The sequence below is a fragment of the Colletotrichum graminicola genome (genome assembly GCF_000149035.1).
Source record: "Colletotrichum graminicola M1.001 genomic scaffold supercont1.44, whole genome shotgun sequence".
Lineage (NCBI taxonomy): Eukaryota > Fungi > Ascomycota > Sordariomycetes > Glomerellales > Glomerellaceae > Colletotrichum > Colletotrichum graminicola.
In genome coordinates, this window is record NW_007361048.1 from 210,182 (window position 1) to 228,447 (window position 18,266).

The 18,266-nt window shown below is 31.8% G+C and overlaps 3 protein-coding genes across 3 annotated transcripts; all 3 read left to right on the forward strand.

The window, feature by feature from the left end:
• Positions 1-8: 8 nt before the first annotated feature.
• GLRG_09020 (endoribonuclease L-PSP) lies at positions 9-410 on the forward strand (the record flags this gene model as incomplete). Its single annotated transcript, XM_008099705.1, has 1 exon — positions 9-410. One exon carries the CDS (start codon positions 9-11, stop codon positions 408-410), a length of 402 nt encoding a protein of 133 aa, XP_008097896.1.
• A 949-nt stretch (positions 411-1,359) lies between these two features.
• Positions 1,360-2,965, forward strand: GLRG_09021 (aldehyde dehydrogenase; the record flags this gene model as incomplete). Its single annotated transcript, XM_008099706.1, has 3 exons — positions 1,360-1,487; positions 1,539-1,937; positions 1,987-2,965. The coding sequence occupies 3 exons, from the start codon at positions 1,360-1,362 to the stop codon at positions 2,963-2,965; spliced, it is 1,506 nt and encodes a 501-aa protein (XP_008097897.1).
• A 13,869-nt stretch (positions 2,966-16,834) lies between these two features.
• GLRG_09022 (uncharacterized protein) lies at positions 16,835-17,378 on the forward strand (the record flags this gene model as incomplete). Its single annotated transcript, XM_008099707.1, has 3 exons — positions 16,835-17,113; positions 17,164-17,212; positions 17,368-17,378. The coding sequence occupies 3 exons, from the start codon at positions 16,835-16,837 to the stop codon at positions 17,376-17,378; spliced, it is 339 nt and encodes a 112-aa protein (XP_008097898.1).
• Between the last annotated feature and the right edge of the window lie 888 nt (positions 17,379-18,266).

The following is an 18,266-nucleotide window of genomic DNA, read 5'->3' on the forward strand; positions in this document are numbered from 1 at the left end:
CCGCAATCATGTCTTCCGCTCAGTTCTTCAATTATCCCGGCACCGAGATCAATGCCGAGCAATACCACTACTCCCAAGCTGTCAAGATCGGCAGCATAGTTCGCACTTCGGGCCAGGGCGGCTGGGATGAAAAGGGCGGCATCACTTCCGACATCGAGAAGCAAATCGAACTTGCGTTTGACAACACTCTGAAGGCCCTCCAGGCCGTTGACTCTGAGTTATCTTTTGACAACATTTACGCAATCCGCTCCTACCACACCGACATGGAAGCAAGCTTCAATATCATGACTACCCAGTTCAAAAAGCTGTTCCCTAATCACCGTCCTATCTGGACATGTGTCCAGATTGGAAAGCTTGCGCTGGAAGGCATGAAGATTGAGATTGAGGCTGAGGCGTTGCTACCTGCCTGAAGGACAGGCCGCCATGTGCTTATAGAGGCATCGCAATGGACAATTGGCTGAAAGTTAACAGGAGTCGTATTAAGTTGCCCTTGACATGCGCCTCTCTGCAAGTTGTACGTAATATCGCACTTCTTTTCCTACGCGGCAGTTTCTGGAGAAAGCAGAGTCAGTTGGATAGTTTTGTCAAGTGCGAGAGAGTTTCTGGAAAATACGAGCATGGCTATGGCCTACATATCCCCAGTTGTGTAGATACGCAGCAGGTCCGCGTCACAAAAATGTCTTGAGGATTATGCCGTGGTATTTCTCATCTTGTAAATTCTGATATTTTCACGACTCCGATAGAACCCCCCATTTTCATCATGATAGCTTAACATCTCGTAAGAGTAATAACATTCTACTGCATCATATTTTCCCATGCGATTGGTTATGCGCAGTTCAACGTTGGAGCCCGCGCCAGTGGTCAAAATCATTACCCAATTAGGATAGCTCAATTAGAGTCGAACCAGCTAGCTCATAGAGAGAGTGTCTCATCTCCCCACCTCTTTGTGATGACCTGGAACTGCTGTAATTGATGCAACTAATCAGATCCAGGCTGCAAGTCATTGAGGGCTGGAGGGCGCGGGGAAGCTTCATGCACCGCCCCAAAATATTCTGTTCCGAGACCGCTCTGCAATGCTCAGCTTATCAATTGCCTATCAATTGCCCCCTTTGAGGGACAAAGTCTCAGTTGATAACCCCGCCCATCTCGGTCTGCAATATCCACTTAACCTATTGGTTCGATGGTGATTGTTATCATATTGATTACCACATCAGTCGGAAGGGCATTGCTCTACAACTTAGATAAGAATGACGGGCTGTTTCTTGCCCCGCATGAAAGCGACATCGCATCCTAACATCTCGCCCTCAGTAATATTGTTATTCTTGAAGCAATCTGTCGTGATAGTTATACTGATAAAATATGTCTGCCGCTACCTTGGATCTAACCGCGCCAAACGGCACCAAGATCAGCCTCCCCACTGGTCTCTTCATTAACAATGAGTTTGTCAAAGGAAACAGCGATTCTAAGATCACAGCCATCAACCCAAGGTGTGTATGCAACGGACAAGCAATCGCTCGCCACCGCTGACCAACTGATAGCAACGAGTCTGAAATTGCCTCAGTTGAGGCAGCATCAGCCGACGATGTTGACAGGGCCGTGAAAGCAGCCCGCGCAGCACTGAACGCTCCCGGATGGGGGGACATCTCCAACACCGACCGCGGTCGGCTCATGTTTAAGCTTGCCGATCTTGTTGAGAAACATGAAGCGGCGTTGGCGACTCTTGAGACTTGGAATGGCGGCAAACCCTACAATGTTGCTCTTGGCGAGGACGTCGCTGAGACAATCGCCACTCTCCGCTACTACGCTGGCTGGGCAGACAAGATCCACGGCGAGACAATCCCAACTACACCCAAAAAGTTTGCTTACACATTGAAACAACCTATTGGAGTGTGTGCCTCGATCATCCCCTGGAACTACCCAATCATGATGGCGGCTTGGTGAGTGACCGTGTGATTTATGTTAGGGTCAAAGCTAACCGACATTTAGGAAGCTGGGCCCGGCGTTGGCATGCGGCAACACCGTTATTATGAAGCCTGCTGAGCAAACGCCTCTCTCAATCTTGTACTTCGCGAACCTGGTGAAGGAAGCTGGGTTTCCTGCTGGTGTCATCAACATTGTGAATGGCTTCGGGAGGGAAGCTGGCCATGCACTGGCTTCTCATCCTGACGTCGACAAGGTTGCCTTCACCGGCTCCACGACAACTGGACGTCAGATCATGAAGGCAGCTAGTGCCAACATCAAAAACATCACTCTCGAGACGGGCGGAAAGTCACCTCTTCTGGTCTTCAAGGACGCCGATCTCGATCAAGCCGCCAAGTGGGGACACGTCGGAATCATGAGCAACCAGGGTCAGATTTGCACATCCACGTCCAGAATCTTGGTCCAAGAAGAGGTCTACCAGGATTATGTGTCTCGCTTCAAGAAAATCTGCCTGGAGAATAAGGTCGGCGACCCCTTCGACGATGACACGTTCCAGGGCCCTCAGATCACCAAGGCGCAGTATGAGAAGATCCTTAGCTACATACAGGCCGGCAAGGATGAAGGCGCTAGCCTGGTGACTGGCGGTGTTCCGTACAAGAACGTCGGCGATGGCAAGGGATTTTTTATCGAACCCACTGTCTTCTCTGATGTGAAGAAGGACATGCGAATCTTCCAAGAGGAAGTTTTTGGCCCATTCGTTGCCATAACCCCGTTCAAGACGGAAGAAGAGGCCGTTTCTTTGGCAAACAATACTTCCTATGGACTCGGTGCGGCGCTATTTTCCAGGGATATTGAGCGATGCCATCGCGTCGCCGCTCGTCTAGAGTCGGGCATGGTCTGGATTAATAGCTCCAATGACTCGGACATCCGTGTTCCATTCGGTGGTGTTAAGCAGAGTGGCATCGGTCGTGAACTGGGAGAAGCTGGCCTTGCCGCCTACTCGCAGACAAAGGCTGTGCATGTTAACTTGGGTTATGTACTATAAGCGCACAAAGTCAGCCGTGTATCAAGACTTAGCTATAGACATGGGGCGTTCCCAAGAATATCATTTCACAACACCACTATATCTGGCCCCAGCTCTGAGAACATGTCAAACCGAAGAGTCTCTTCCTCATTGGCCTTCTAAAGTGATCTGAGAATACAGATCACAGAATTGAATGAGGCAAAGGGCATCCTGGTCCTTTGTTTGTGATGGAGACTAGGATTGTTGCCATGTCGACAGTGTATGCTGCTGTCTATGTCTTTGTATGGACATATGGCTCTTCTTTTGCTCACATCGGGATCAATCCAGCTAAAATATCTCCAGGCGCCCCTAAGTTACGTCGTCGCGGCCAAGTCCCTGCCCTTCTACTCCGAGACACGTTGCAAACAGCCTCGATGTTCAACATGATAGCCAACTTCCTTGTCAAATTTAGCATGCCTTATCTGCTCTACACACTCGGTGCAGGCTTGAGATCCAAAGTTGGTTTCATCTTCGCAGGAATCCTTGTGCTGGCGCTTATATTCTCACTTGGTTTTGCATTTCCGTGTGCCAGGTCTTTTTTTCCTTTTTTTTTGGGGGGAAATGGCCGACTTTTAACCATGGTGCCCCTCTGCGCAAGTTCGGTGACTAGTTCGGTGACTAGATTATGCTAGGGCCTAGATGATGATGGCGAGAGGGTCGACGTCGGTGTCGTAGCACGGCACGAGAAGAAGGGCGTAACGCCCATGGGGTTGCTGCATGCAACAGGTATTGGCTAGGGCCTTCGTATTTCCAGTTTGTCTCAGGCAATTCTGTCGTTGCATTAGACCATGTCAAGCACGGCAGCCAACTGCGCCTCGAAAACCATACCTACCTTCCGGCATTGCGGCCCATTGCCGGAATTAGGAGGTTCTGCTCCAACATGTTTGGCCAGCTTACCCAGCATAATAGGTATTTTTCCTATACACGGCCGCAGGAAGGGTTAGCGCGGTGAGGCTGATATCACAATCCCACCATGAACTTCTCATCTCCTTGGATTACGTTTCAAACGGCGTTAGGATCATCGGCGAACTCTTCAAATGGTCCCGGTCCCAACGGAGCGACCTACCAACTGCGGCCAGGCCCGAGACGGCCCGGGATGGCGGCTAGCACCAGTTTTTATTGACTGCATGCAGGTTCACGTCGGCCTGGCCGATGCCCCGGAAGGCTCATTTTGTTTCGCGACCACTGTCCTGGATCGGTATGGTGAGTGGAAGGTGTGGTGGCAGATGCATCGGATTGGTGCGTACATGGTCTGCTCGTAGGCCCCATGTCTAATCTGCTACCAACAGCATATTTCAACTTGACTTCAAACTTCCCCTGCATCTAAGTCGGCCAACGCTTTCCGAAAATGGCAAAAGTCATAGGGTAAGGTTTCTTAGAGGTTTAATTGACAGGACCCCCGTTATCCACGTTACTTGTTATCCACGTCTATAGCTCGCGGCCCCTTGCGGCCATGCGATAATGTCTACCTTGGCAAGGCAGATTGACTATTGGAGCAGGGTAGGGCGATCAGCCCAGAGCGAGGTAGTATGCGTACTCGATCAGAAGATCCTAATCCTAATTAAGTATATAGATATAAGCTAGCGTTAATAGATTTAGAGATAGACATATATAATCTATCCTTTATACTTATACCTACCTTCTGATTAAACTAAAGCCTTTCTATAATTTACCTCTAATTATAATAACATAAGATAATTAGGAGTAATTACCTACCTAATTAGGGTATAATTATACTTAATCTTATAATTTAATACTTATAATTAATATTAATTCTAGATAGATTAAGACGATTTATACACTAATTAGTAAGAAATCTTATATTACTTTTAGTAGTTATAGTGTTCTATATAGTCACTACACTATAAGAGTCCTTATACCCTATACGCTTTTAATAGTCTTCCCTTCTAGAAGATTAACTATAGGTTTAAACTAATTAGAGAGATATCTAGTTAAGTATACTAAGTAAGTTATTATAAAAGTAATAATAATAAGATAATAGGATTATAAGAAGTAACTAATTAAGGGAATAAGGAAAACCCTAAAAAGATAATAAGATAATAAAGTAATAGATTAGTAACTTAGATAATAAAAATTACTTAATTATAAGACTAAGATAATAAGTTAGAACCTTAAAGGTTACTAATTTATAATAATAACTAAGATAAATTATAGAAATACTAAAGGAGCTAGATAAAGCTCTTAAAGGTCCCTATAAGTAAAGTGGTTTATTATAATTAGTTACTTATAGTTAATTAATATAAAATAATACCTTAAGAATTACCTAATCTAGAGATATAAAGCTATTAGCCTTAGGACTCCCTATAAGTATACTAATTTAAATACTTATTATAACTTTATAGAGAAATTATAATAAATTAAAAGACCCTCTTTATTAAAAGTTAGTTAATAAGTTTAGCTAAGGCTAAAGATAATTATATAAGTTCTACTAATTAGGGGTATAGCTTAGTTTAAATAATAAGATAAGTTACCTTAGTACTCTTAAGGAAGATCTTAAAGAGTTTAAATTAGTATATAATTATTAGAATTTTTAACTTAATTAATAAGTTATATACTAGATAACTACTAACTAATATAATAAGTAATAACTATACTACTTTTTCTTAAGAGGCTGCTCTTAAGTATACCCTAGGCTTAACCTTAAACACTACTTTAGTAAGAGGACTAGCTTTTACTAAGTATTAAGAGCTAAAGGGGATTAATCTTTCTAAAAATAAAGAGAGTAGTAATACTTCTAATCCTCTACTTATAGTACCTAATTAGAAATAGAAACCTCTTTTTATCTCTTAGGAACTTAACCCTTCTATAGATACCCTCCTTACTGCTCTTACTGCCTAGATTTAGCCTAAGGTCTTATAAGTAATAGTAAATATAGTCCTTAACTAAGGAGAGAACTTAAACTTTTTTAAGATACCCTTTTTAGGCTAAAGTAGTACTATAGTTTTTTCTAAAGATAATATTATTAACTTCTTAAAAAAATATAAAGATTAATATAAGCTTATATAAGTACTAGACTAATTAAAAGGTATACTAGTAGCCTACTATATAAAGGGAGATTATTAAACTCTAGTAAAAAATATAATTAAGGACTTACCTTAGGTCTAGGCTAGGGCTTATCTCTTAAAGGAGTATAGAAAACAGGACGCTAATTAATTCCTTAATAAAGAAGAATAAATTAAGTAGGTTATAAAGGGATTACTAATCTCTAGCTTAGACCTATACTTAGCTAAAGTACTTTTTACTAGTATTAATAATATAATTACTAAAGTAAAGTAATAAAGCCTTTATATAATTTCTAATAAGAGCTTAATTAAGGCTATATATAAGTAGTTTAACGCTAAGACTATAAAAAAAGTAGTAAATAAAATAAGGATTAGCTTTTTAGCTTTTATTTAATTAATAAAGTATATAATATTTAAGAGTAGACTCCTTAATATAATTACTTATAAGAAGAAGTATAGGCCCCTATTTACTAATAGTAAAGCTAATAGTACCTCTATAACTTAACTAGCTTAGTAATAGTCCTAAAGAAACTTTACTTATTAGTACTAAGATTACTAGTAACTAAGATAATTAACTATTAACGTCTAGGTTAACTAACTAATCTTAAGTAATACTAATTAAGACTTTACTAATAGTATAAGTAAACTTAAGATATATTAGAATTCTATCTAGCTAAGGGGGTCTACTTAAGTGTTTAAGGTTAGTATAATATAACTAGATTAAGTAAAAGTATTAGGACTAAAAGATAAATATTAGTACTACTAGTTTAATAAGTATTAATTTATTTAAGATTATTAGTAATATACCTTTAATAAGGACGTATATCTTATAATCTTAGTCTAAAGAGCCTAGTATTATAAAAAGTAAGATAAGTAAAGTCTAATAAATAATATACTATTCCTAGTAATTAAAGACAGCTAATAAAGTAAAGTTACTAATTAAGTTACCTTACTCTCTTATATTATAAATATATCTATTAATAAAGACTATAAGTTCTTAGTAAAGCGTATCCTAGATTAATAAGTTAGATACCCTTAGTAAAGCACCTTAGATTTACTATTTATAGCACTAATAAGTAATATTAGGTGCCTATATATAGTATAACTAGAGGATAAGAAGTAGAAATACGCTAATATCTTTATAGTATAATAAAGTAGGCCTCTTAAGAACTATACTAGCTAGGATAAACGTACCTAGGATAGATTATAAGAGGTATATAGTATAAAAAAGTTAGTTAGGCCTTAGCTAATTAAGAAGAAAACTATTTTATTTACCTTAAAGAATAAAAAGATTATAAAAGTTAATAATAATAGTAACTATAATTATAATCTAGATTAGGTGTCCCTACTAGCTAAGATAAATATAACTATTTTACTATAACTAAAGTCTACTATATCTATAACTGCCCTTAAAGACTATAAACTACATATAAGTAAGGGGGAGCCTAATAAATTAAAAGAAGTTATAGCCTCTAAGTAAGCTTAAGGCCTTAATTTATATTAAGAGGTAAAAAGGTTAGCTAATAAAAAGCTAGACGCTTTAGTCTTACTTCTTATTAGACTTTTCTAAAAGATATAGCTAGAGTTTAATATAGCTATAAGCGCTACTTTATATAATTAAGGGTATATTAATACTAAAGGTGTTTAGATTAAGGCCTTAAAGTCCCTAATTAATCTTAAAGAAATAGCTTAATAGTAAAAAGATATTAAAGAACTACTAAATAAGTATAATACCTTAATTAATAGTAAGTCCTTAATATTTATTAAAATTAATAAAGTATAAGGTATAAAGCCTATAGTAAAACTACTAACCTTAGTTATTTTAAATATATACCTATAACTAAAGGTCTAAATATTAAGTGTTAATTAGTTAAATAAAGGCCTTCTAATCTTAGTAATCCTTAACACTAAAGCGTAAGTTAATATCCTCTTAAAGTAGTACGTTAAAGCTACTAGGATCTTATATATAGTTACTAGTCTCTAAATAAGGACTTTTAAGTCTAATCTAGGTAGTAATATAACGTTTAATAGTTTCTACTTTACTAATATCTAGATTAATAGATATAAAGTAACTTCCTGCTTCTTTATTAAGAATAAATAAGAAATAACTAATCTACTTCTACTAGGCCTGCCCTTTACTTAGGACACTTAACTCTCTTTTAAGTATAGTAAGTAACTAATTACTATATATATTTATATAAAAGAAGCCCTCTTAAAGATTCCTATTAAGGTAATTAGGATAAATAGCTTAACTAAGATTACTAATATCTTACTATAAGTTAATAACTATATTATTATAGTCTTTAGGTTAGAAAACTAGATTCTAGTAGTAAACCTAGAAGTGCTACTAGATCTAATAAGTTTTACCTAAAGACTAACCTTAAGGAGGTAAAAAGATAGTAGCTATAATTAATTAAAACTAAGCTAAAGAGATTATAGCCTTAGTTATATAGGCTATAATTAAACTATAAGTTACTTATATTTATAAGGTAATAGTAGTACGTCTATTAGATTAATAAAACTATAAACTAGTAAAAAAAGATCTTTATAATAAATTTATAAGAAAACTAGTCTCTTATTAAGAGAAGTAGTTAATCTACTATAGGATCTAGAAATACTAAAATAAAGCTACTTATTAGTATAAGAGAGTTAAAGAAGTAGCTATAATCTATATAATATATAAATATAAGGATTAAAAGGTCTAACTAGTTAATAATACTCTATCTAATAGATTAGTACTTAATAGTAACTTATACTAGAAGATTAAGAAGCTTAAAGGTATAAAGTAGAAGCTTTAAGAACAGATTAGACTATATAATAATATTATTACACTAAAGATTTCTAATATTAAGCCTTAATCTAGGCTTACTAATAAGTATCTTAAAGTAATTATAAAAGACAGCCTATATCTATTACTAAAAGAGAAAGACTTATTTAAGTATATCCTCCTTAATTAAGAGAAATCCTTAGTATAAGAATTTTTAAAGTGTAGCTAATTAGACCTAATAGTTACTTTACTATAAGTAATCTATACTATCTTATATAAAGTATAGTAAGTAAAAGGTATCCTAATCCTAAAAGCCCTCTTTCTAAAGGTGTTTAAGGTAATTTAATAATAGATAGTAAGGAAGATTATTAAAAAGAGCTATACTACTTACTATAATCCTTAGTTTCTTATCTTAAAAAAAATAGTAAGCTTAGACTAATTAACTTAGCTATAAAAGTTAATATAGTAACCTTATATAATATATAGTAGCCTTTATCTATAGATTAATTTTTTAAGAAATACACTATAAATTAGCTTATTTTCCTCTTTAATTTCTTCTTAGGTTATAATTAAGTTACGCTTAATAAGAAAAGCTATAATCTAATAACCTTTTTAACACCCCTTAGCCTCTTTTAATACTATACTTTTCTATAAGGCGTAATAAATTTAGTAGCCTAGTTCTATTAGATTATAACTTAAATCCTCTATAACTTAATTCTAAAATACTATAACGCCTTTTTAAATAATATTATAGTTAAAGGTCCTTAATTAAAGTATAATAATAAGGAATTACTTACTTATCTTAGTATCTACTAATTTATTTATAAATATTTAAGGAATATTAATTAGGTCTTATTTAATATTATGTTAGTTAGATACACTATCTCTACGCTTAAGTCCTAATAGTGCTAAATATCTATAGTAATTATAAGGTATTTATATAGTATAAAAAGGCGCTAGCTAAATTAAGTAAAAGTTATTAACATTTTTAAGTAAGAGAAGTACTTCTTAGTCTTAAAAGTCTAGTTTTTCCTAAGGATTATTACCTTTTATAAGTGTTAGGTCTAGAACTTCTTATTAATAGTAGTGCCTTTATACTTTTTTTTTAAAAAGAATTAGTCCTTTTAGTAGAATATAGATTATACTTAAGCTATAGAAGTACTTAAGTCTGCTATTACTAAGGCTTTAGTCCTAATTATATTAGACTATAGCCTTAAGGCAGGCTAGATTATCTTAATAATAGATACTATTGTTAAGGAATAAGGCGCTATACTAGAATAGATTATTAATAAGAAGTAGGCCGTTTTATAGTATAAAAGTAAAATTTAGTGTAGACTAAAGCTAAACTATAATATAAGAAAGCTAGAAATATAAGGCGTTTTAATAAGCCTTAAATAACTATATAACTACCTTTTTAGTATTTAATTTTTTTTAAAGACTAATATAAAAGTCCTTATTATATAAATTAATAGTATAGTAAATAACTTACTTTTAGTAATAATAATAAGGTAGCTTTCTTAAATCTAGCTTTTTAACTTTAAGATTAAGTATATTAATAGTAAAAAAAACACTATAGTAAATAGATTATTATAAAAACCCCTTAGCTTATTAGATATTAAAGAAGTAGATTAAGAGGAAGACGTTAAAGATTTTATTAATATAAAGGTACTTTAACTCTATATTATATAGAACTTTATTATTTATATATATAGCTAAGATAATAACGTAACTAATTAGGACTAGGATATTAATATTCTAATAGACCTCCTTATACTAAAATAATAGTTAACTAACTTAAAATAAATTACCTATTTCTTACTTTTACTTAAAAGACCCCTTAGGATTTCCCCTACTTAGTTCTACTAGTTTAAGTAGTTAGCTATATAATTTATAATATAAAATTAACTTTTATTCTAATAGGAGATAAGGACCTCTCCTTACTTATAAAGGGTTATTAATAATCTAAGCTACTATTAAGAGTTAATTACTAAAGTATATAATAAATTAGGGTATTAAGGACGTAAAGCTACCTACTTCTACCTTACTAAATAATACTTTAAACTAAGGATATATACTTAAGTTAGGGAGTTAATTATAAGTTATAAGTTATATTAGAAGGCTTAGTCTAAGTGTATAGATAACCCCTATATCTTTACTAAACTAATTTACTACCTATTTACTTAGGTTTACCTAAATATATAGTATATTAGTAGATAGAAGGTTATTAAAGCTTACTATAAGTTTTCTAGCTATATTAAGGTAAGGATCCTTAAGAATACTACCTTTAAGAATATAGTAAAGTTTCTTTAGGAGGATATTATCTACTATTATAGGCTTTATAGCACTTTAATTATTAATAAGGGATAAAAGAATATAGGTGTAGTTACTAAGTTAAATTAACGCTATAGGACGCGCTATAAGGTTATATTAGTATATAACCCTTAAGTAAATAGGCTTCTTAAGAAAAGATATTAGCTAATTATATATACACTTTATATCTAGTTAGACTAAGGCTAAAAAGATATTTACTTTTTACTCTTAACTACTTTTTTTATAAATTAAACTACTATTAGAGCTTTATTAAGGTATACGCCTTTTTACTTTATCTATAGTTACTATACTATTACTTTAATTAAGTAGTATACTACTACTTAAAAGGTTCTTAATTAGGACTTTATTTAGACACCTAAGGAAAAGGTATAGACTTACTTTTAGGCTTTTTAATAGCTTAACTAGGACTATAAACACACTATAAAGATTATTACTTAGTAAAAAGCCTATATATATAATTAGTTTAATATAAGCTATTTATATTTACTTTTATTAACCTAACTTTAGTAAGAAGATCTAGTCCTTATCTTTAATATTTAAGGAAAAGTTAATATATTTATATTATAAAAGCTAGACTACTATTAGTAAGGACCCTACTAGATCTATTTAGTTTCTCTTATAGGTATATTATATTAGCTTACTACACTCTCTAGGGATCTAATTACTAAAGCTATATATATAGGTAATTAGTTAAAGAAATTTACTAAGACACCTAAAGGACTTTATCTTTCCCTAGATAAAGATGCCTTATAAGATAAAATTACTTTTAATCTTTAGGACTTACTGCTAGCTAAGGATAGCTTAGGTATACTAAGTGTACTACTAATTAATAGTTAACACTAAGGATATACCTTTATAAGCTTCTTTAATTAAAGTGTCCTTTTTTACTAATTCTATATAAAGGCATAAGGGATAGATAAATTAGGAGAAAGCTTTAGGAAATTACGCTACTTATAGCTACTTTACTAAGGTAATTAATAACTATAAGAAGAAGTCTATAACTACTATCTTTCTTACCTTAAAAACCCTAGCTTACCTTACTTAAGAAGCTTAAGTTAGCTATTAACCTTATTACTATTATCTTTAAGATAAAGAAACTAATTAATTAAACCTCTACCTTTTTTAAGAAGAACTTTAGTAAAAACGTAAAATTATTATCCTAATTCTAAGTAATCCTTTAATAAACCTCTAAGTTATATATAGAATTACTTTTTTTAAAGTTTACCTTACTACTTTTAATAAAGTCTTAGTACTTTTTACCCTTACTAGCCTATACCTTTAGTTCCTTTAAAGTATTATTAAGCTAAAAGTACTTAATTAAAATTAGCTTAATATTTAGGTTAATTAATAAAAAGACTTCTTTACTACTATTCTTATACTTAGAATACTTTCTATTATCTAGCTTAGTCTTATAACTACTAGTAAACTAATAATTATTATTAGATTAGTAGTTATAACTAGCGCTAGACTCCTAAAATATATAATTAGCGTACTAATTTAAGAACTCCTTAGGAAAAGATATACACTTAAAATAAGAAGCTATAACCTAGATATCCCCCTCTAGATCTAGACTAACTTACTTCTAGAAGCTATAAGTATAGTAACTATATAGTATAATATTATAAACACTATATACCTAAATTAAAAGTAAGTTAACTATAAGAGTATAACTAAGAAGCTTCTAGAATAGCACTTTAAAGTAACTAGTGTAGGCCTTACTTATAAAGACGTAATATATAAAGATAAGAGAGCTACTTATAAGACTAAGATTTATTAAGATTTTATATAAGATAGCCTAATTTATATATAACCCCTAAAAGTTAATTATTACTTAACTAATAGTTTTATTACTAAATAAAGTAATAATTTAAAGCTTATAATATAGCTTCCTAACTAAGCCTAGTAGCTTATACTAGATAGTATACTTTAAATACTAAAAGAAACCTATAATTAGTAATAGCTTTAAAAAGGAAAGGACTAATTAACTTATAACTATATAATTTAAAGCGACTTACTAGAAATAGTATAAGATATTCTAGCTCTTAAGGAACTTCTTACTAGGTATAAAGCTTAACTACTACTAAGGATAGATCTATATAAGCAGGTTATAATTAACCTTATAATTATTAATAGCGTTTAGGTTAGATATATTAACTATTAATAATAATAGATCTAAAAACTAAGATAGTAAGGTAAAAATTTAAGTTAATTAATAAAAGTAGTTATTAATAAAAGGGTTTAAAAGTAGGTTAATAAGGAAAAGATTTTCTTTTTTATCCTTAGGAAGGTTAATCTACTAAAAAGGAAGATATAGTAAACTAATCTAGGTAGGTAAGAAAAAGAACTAACTAACTAATTTATAATTAGCCTAAAGGAATAATTTACTACCTTACTTACTAATAATAAGTAAATTACTTCTTTTTTCTCTTAATTTTACTTTATTTACTAGGTTATTTCTTCCTAGCTCTAATTAAGGCCCTCCTTTACTTATTACTATATTAACCTACCTTTTTTTTTCCTAATTAATTTTTTTTTTTTTACCTTTTTAATAATAATAATAATTATTTAAGTAATAATCTAGTTATTTTTTATAAAAGCTACTTTCTTCCTTATACACTATTAAACTTAATCTTTTTTTTTATTATAATTACTACTTAAAATTATACACTACGCTATATACCTACTAAACCTAAGACTAATTACTTTTTTTTTTTTATAACTAAATACTACTATAATATCTTCTATTAGCCTAATCTTTTCTTCCTTATAGAACTATAGCAGTATAGCTACCTAGATTTAGTGCCCTTATACTATTTATAACTTTAAGAATAACTTATATAACTATATAAGACGCTAGTAATTAAACAGACTAATTAGATTTAAGACTACGCTACTAGCTATAACTAAGGAAGCTTAAAACTTCTAATTTATTAATCTTAGTATAAATAACTACTTTAGCTACTAGACTTAGGTATACCTATAAGTTATACCTATCTAAAATAGTTTTATACGCTTTATTCTAACTAAACTTAATATACGTTTTCCTAACTAGCTTCTTTAGGAGGATATAAATTAGTTCTTATAATAGTAACTAGCAGCCTTTATAATTTAGGATAGCTACTAAGAATAGTAAGGCTAGAGTTACTAAAAAGTAAAAGCTATCCTCTTTAATTACTATAACCTATAGGGTTAACTACTTTAAAGAGATTAGATAAGGAGGGATAAGATTACTATAGTATTAGAGGTTATAACTTAAAACTTATTACTAGTCTGTAATATTATAGTAGTTCTAATTAGCTAGAAATATTTTACTAATCTAAATATTACCTTAGTCTTAGTTCTTTAGTTACCTACTACTTATAAAGTAATTAAGACTTTTATATATTTAGTCCTTTTTTTACTATTTATTAATTATCTTAAACACTTTATAAGAATAATTATTAACTAATAAAATAATATAGTCTATTAGTATAACCCTCTTTAGGAGGCAGGCTAATCTAAGGTAATCTTTATTAATAATATCCTAGCGCTCTAAAGATTCTACTAAGATATAAGGGCCTTACTATATATTAAGAATCTAATTAACGCTAGTGCTTATATTATTAACATAGCCTAACAGCCTAGCTTATAGGAGTATAGCCTCTATATTTTAGAGTAGTTCTAAATAGTAGTTTAGTATAGTAAATTATACCTAACTAAGAATTTTATCTTCTAAAGTAATAAAATAAAAAGTATACTAAGTAATTAAATATATATATACTAGATTTAGTAAATTAGCTATAAGTTTTACTATAAAGGTAACTAAGTTAATAATACTATATATAATACTTTAGGAATATATCTTAAGGATATTTATAGTTAATATAGAAATATTTATATAAGGGTACTAGTAGGCGCTAAATTAGACTATATAATTATTAAGAAGCTATATATAAGGCTAGGCTTTATAGTATTAATTAAATAAAGTATACTAACTAATCCTTAGATCTTTAGCTTATATTATTATTAATTAGTTACTAGTTAGAGATAGCGCTTACTACTTAGACTATTACTAGGCTTTATACCTTAAAACCTACCTAATTAGTCTGTCTTAGTAATAAATACTATTAAAAGAAGGTCTAATTCTAAGTATACTCTAATAAGTCCTATACCTTCTAGTTAAATATTACTAGTTACTTTATAACTAATTCTCTAGACGCTTAATATAATACTATAATTAGAGAGACTTATATATTTACTTATAAACCTATATTTACTTTTTATTTTATCTAGGCTAACTTTATTATTAGTTACTAAAACTAGGCCTCTAGCTTAGGTTTTACTTAAGATTAAAGACGTTATAGAGGATAACCCTCTAACTTAGGCTTAACTACTTTAAAAACCCCTATTAATTAAGTAATATAAAGGCTTATAGCTAAAAGATATAACTTCTTAAGATCTAAACTTATAGTTAGAATAAGTAAATTATAAGTTAACACTTAGTAAGTTAGAGCTTAATTAGTAAGAAGCTAATAAGTTACTTTAATAAAAGGCTATAAATTACTATTATTAACTACTATACTACTAAAATAAGCTTTTTAAGAAACTAGTAATTAATAAGTATATATAAAAAAAATAAGTTAATTAATATAATAACCTAGTTAATAAGTTAGCTTATATAACCCCTATATATACGCCTTAGGTACTACTGTTATTAAGCTAGGATTAAGAGGGCTAGGATTAAGAGGATATAGGGCTTTAATAGGATTACGTAAAAGAGGTATATAAGCAGGAGGCAGAAGCTAAGAAAAAGAATAAGAAGAAGGGCTAATACTAATTTACTATAAAGGTAGTTATATAAAGGCTAATCTTAAGGATAATTTCTCCCTAAAAGGACTTATAAAAAAGAAATTAGGGGATAATTAGAGCAAGGTAAGGTAATTAGCCTAAAGTAAGGTAGTATGCAGACTAATTAGAAGATTTTAATCCTAATTAAGTATAAAGATATAAGTTAGTATTAATAGGTTTAAAGATAGATATATATAATTTATCTTTTATACTTATACCTACCTTCTAATTAAACTAAAGCCTTTTTATAATTTACTTTTAATTATAATAATATAAGATAATTAGGAGTAATTACCTACCTAATTAGGGTATAATTATACTTAATCCTATAGTTTAACACTTATAATTAATATTAATTCTAGATAGATTAAGACGATTTATGCACTAATTAGTAAGGAATCTTGTGTTACTTTTAGTGGTTATAGTGTTCTATATAGTCACCGCACCGCAAGAGTCCTCATACCCTACGCGCTTTTAGTATTTTATATATACTAAAATCCTCTAAGAAATCCTTTACTTCTAGAGGTATAAAAGTATCTTAAATTCTCGTCTCTAGATAGGGGCCGTGGGGGTGCTTACGATGTGACAACCAGGCAATTGTTGTATACGGCGTTTACGTCCGTGTGTGATGGTTTCATACATGGAAGGAGTAACAAGGTCTCTTGTAATACCAGTGAAAATGCAGTAACCGGAATTGCTAGATGCCTGGTCTCGACCATATATGTTCCTACTGCCTCCTGCTTGCCTGGCATTACATATATAAAGATCCATTCATATCCATGATTGTCGACAAAGAATTTCCCTCTGTATTACTCTTCACTTCACCAAAATTGAGTCCATCTGATTATTGATCATTATATTTCTATTCTTTCCTCGTCAAATCCTTTCTGCACGTAGACAACTATGGTTCAGCCAACTCTCGTCGCCTCCAGGCTTACGCAGAAGCCACCTAGTCTCACAATGCCACAGGCTGGCAATTACCCCGTGCCACAAGACAATGAGTCGCAGGTCGACTCTGCTGCCGAGTCTTTGGCGTACTCCCCCTGCTCAGAAAACGAATTGGGTCAAGGGGAGAGATCAATTCCTGAGAATCCCTTCGATAGTGAAAGTAGCAGGATTCTATTTGAAGCTATCGATCGACTTCAATCTTGCGGTGTCAGCCAGGAGGTGGCCATACCCCAGGTTCGTTTACATAACGCGCTCTTTTCTAACTTATCTTGTGGGAGCACAAGAGCAACGAAGTGAGGCACAATAGCAATGGTATTGTGGTGATCTGTAGTGGTGTGTGGTGGTAAGGAGGAAATCCTCCTCTCAAGCCCATAGGCAGAGGCTGGATGAAGGTGAGGGGCCCAGGAGGTCACGTGACCTCCCAGCACACAGGCCCCCTCACAACACTCCCCCTCAGGCTCTACTAACTCAATGAATATCGTACATAGGGGCAAAATAACAGCCTAATCTTAAATCCTCTAAATCTAAGGAGTTTTTAAAGTATTTAACAACTTTAGCTATACGCTAGTAATTATCCTATTAGTCTGGTAATAATTAATCTATACGCTAAAATCCCTACGTAACGTAAATCCTCTAAATATATATCCTCTATAATGGCCTATATAGCTCTTTAATCTAACCTATTTACTATACCTAATAACTATATAAAATCCTTATGTTTATTTAGTGCTAGTAGCTTAGTAAGCCTATTAGTAGCTATTTTAGTACCCTTAATAAGTTAGAGGGTAATATTCTTTTAGGTGTAGACCTCTTATATTATCTATTTATATTAGATATTAATACTTTAAGTATATACCTTATTAAGGGGATTTATTATATTAACTATTATATTAGTACTATTAGTAAAGAGGATAGTTAGTATATCTAATAGTTAGCTAAGGAGCTACTTAGTATAGTAGTAAATCTACTTTATAGTAATAGTAGTAAGTATAAGGTTAATAAACTTTACCTTTATAAAGCTTAGAGTAATAAAGGTCTACTTCTTTAACTTCTAGGTAATTAGTAATCCTATAAAGTAAATAATATAACTACCTATAGAAACCTATAATAAGTAATTATTAGTAAAAAAAGTATTTACTGTTATATAGAGGCTAACGTTAGTAAAGAGGTCTAGTCTACTAAATAAGATACTATAATAAGTAGTGCGTTTAAGATAGTAAAAAAGATACTTAATAGCAGCTAGATAGGTAGATAATAGGCTAGTATTAGCCTAAGAGAGCTTACTAACTATAAAAGTAATATCTAGGCGTATACTAGTAGCTAACTAGTTAAGGTAGCTAGTCTGCTTAATATAGGTTTATTAGTTAGATTTAGAACACTTATTTTT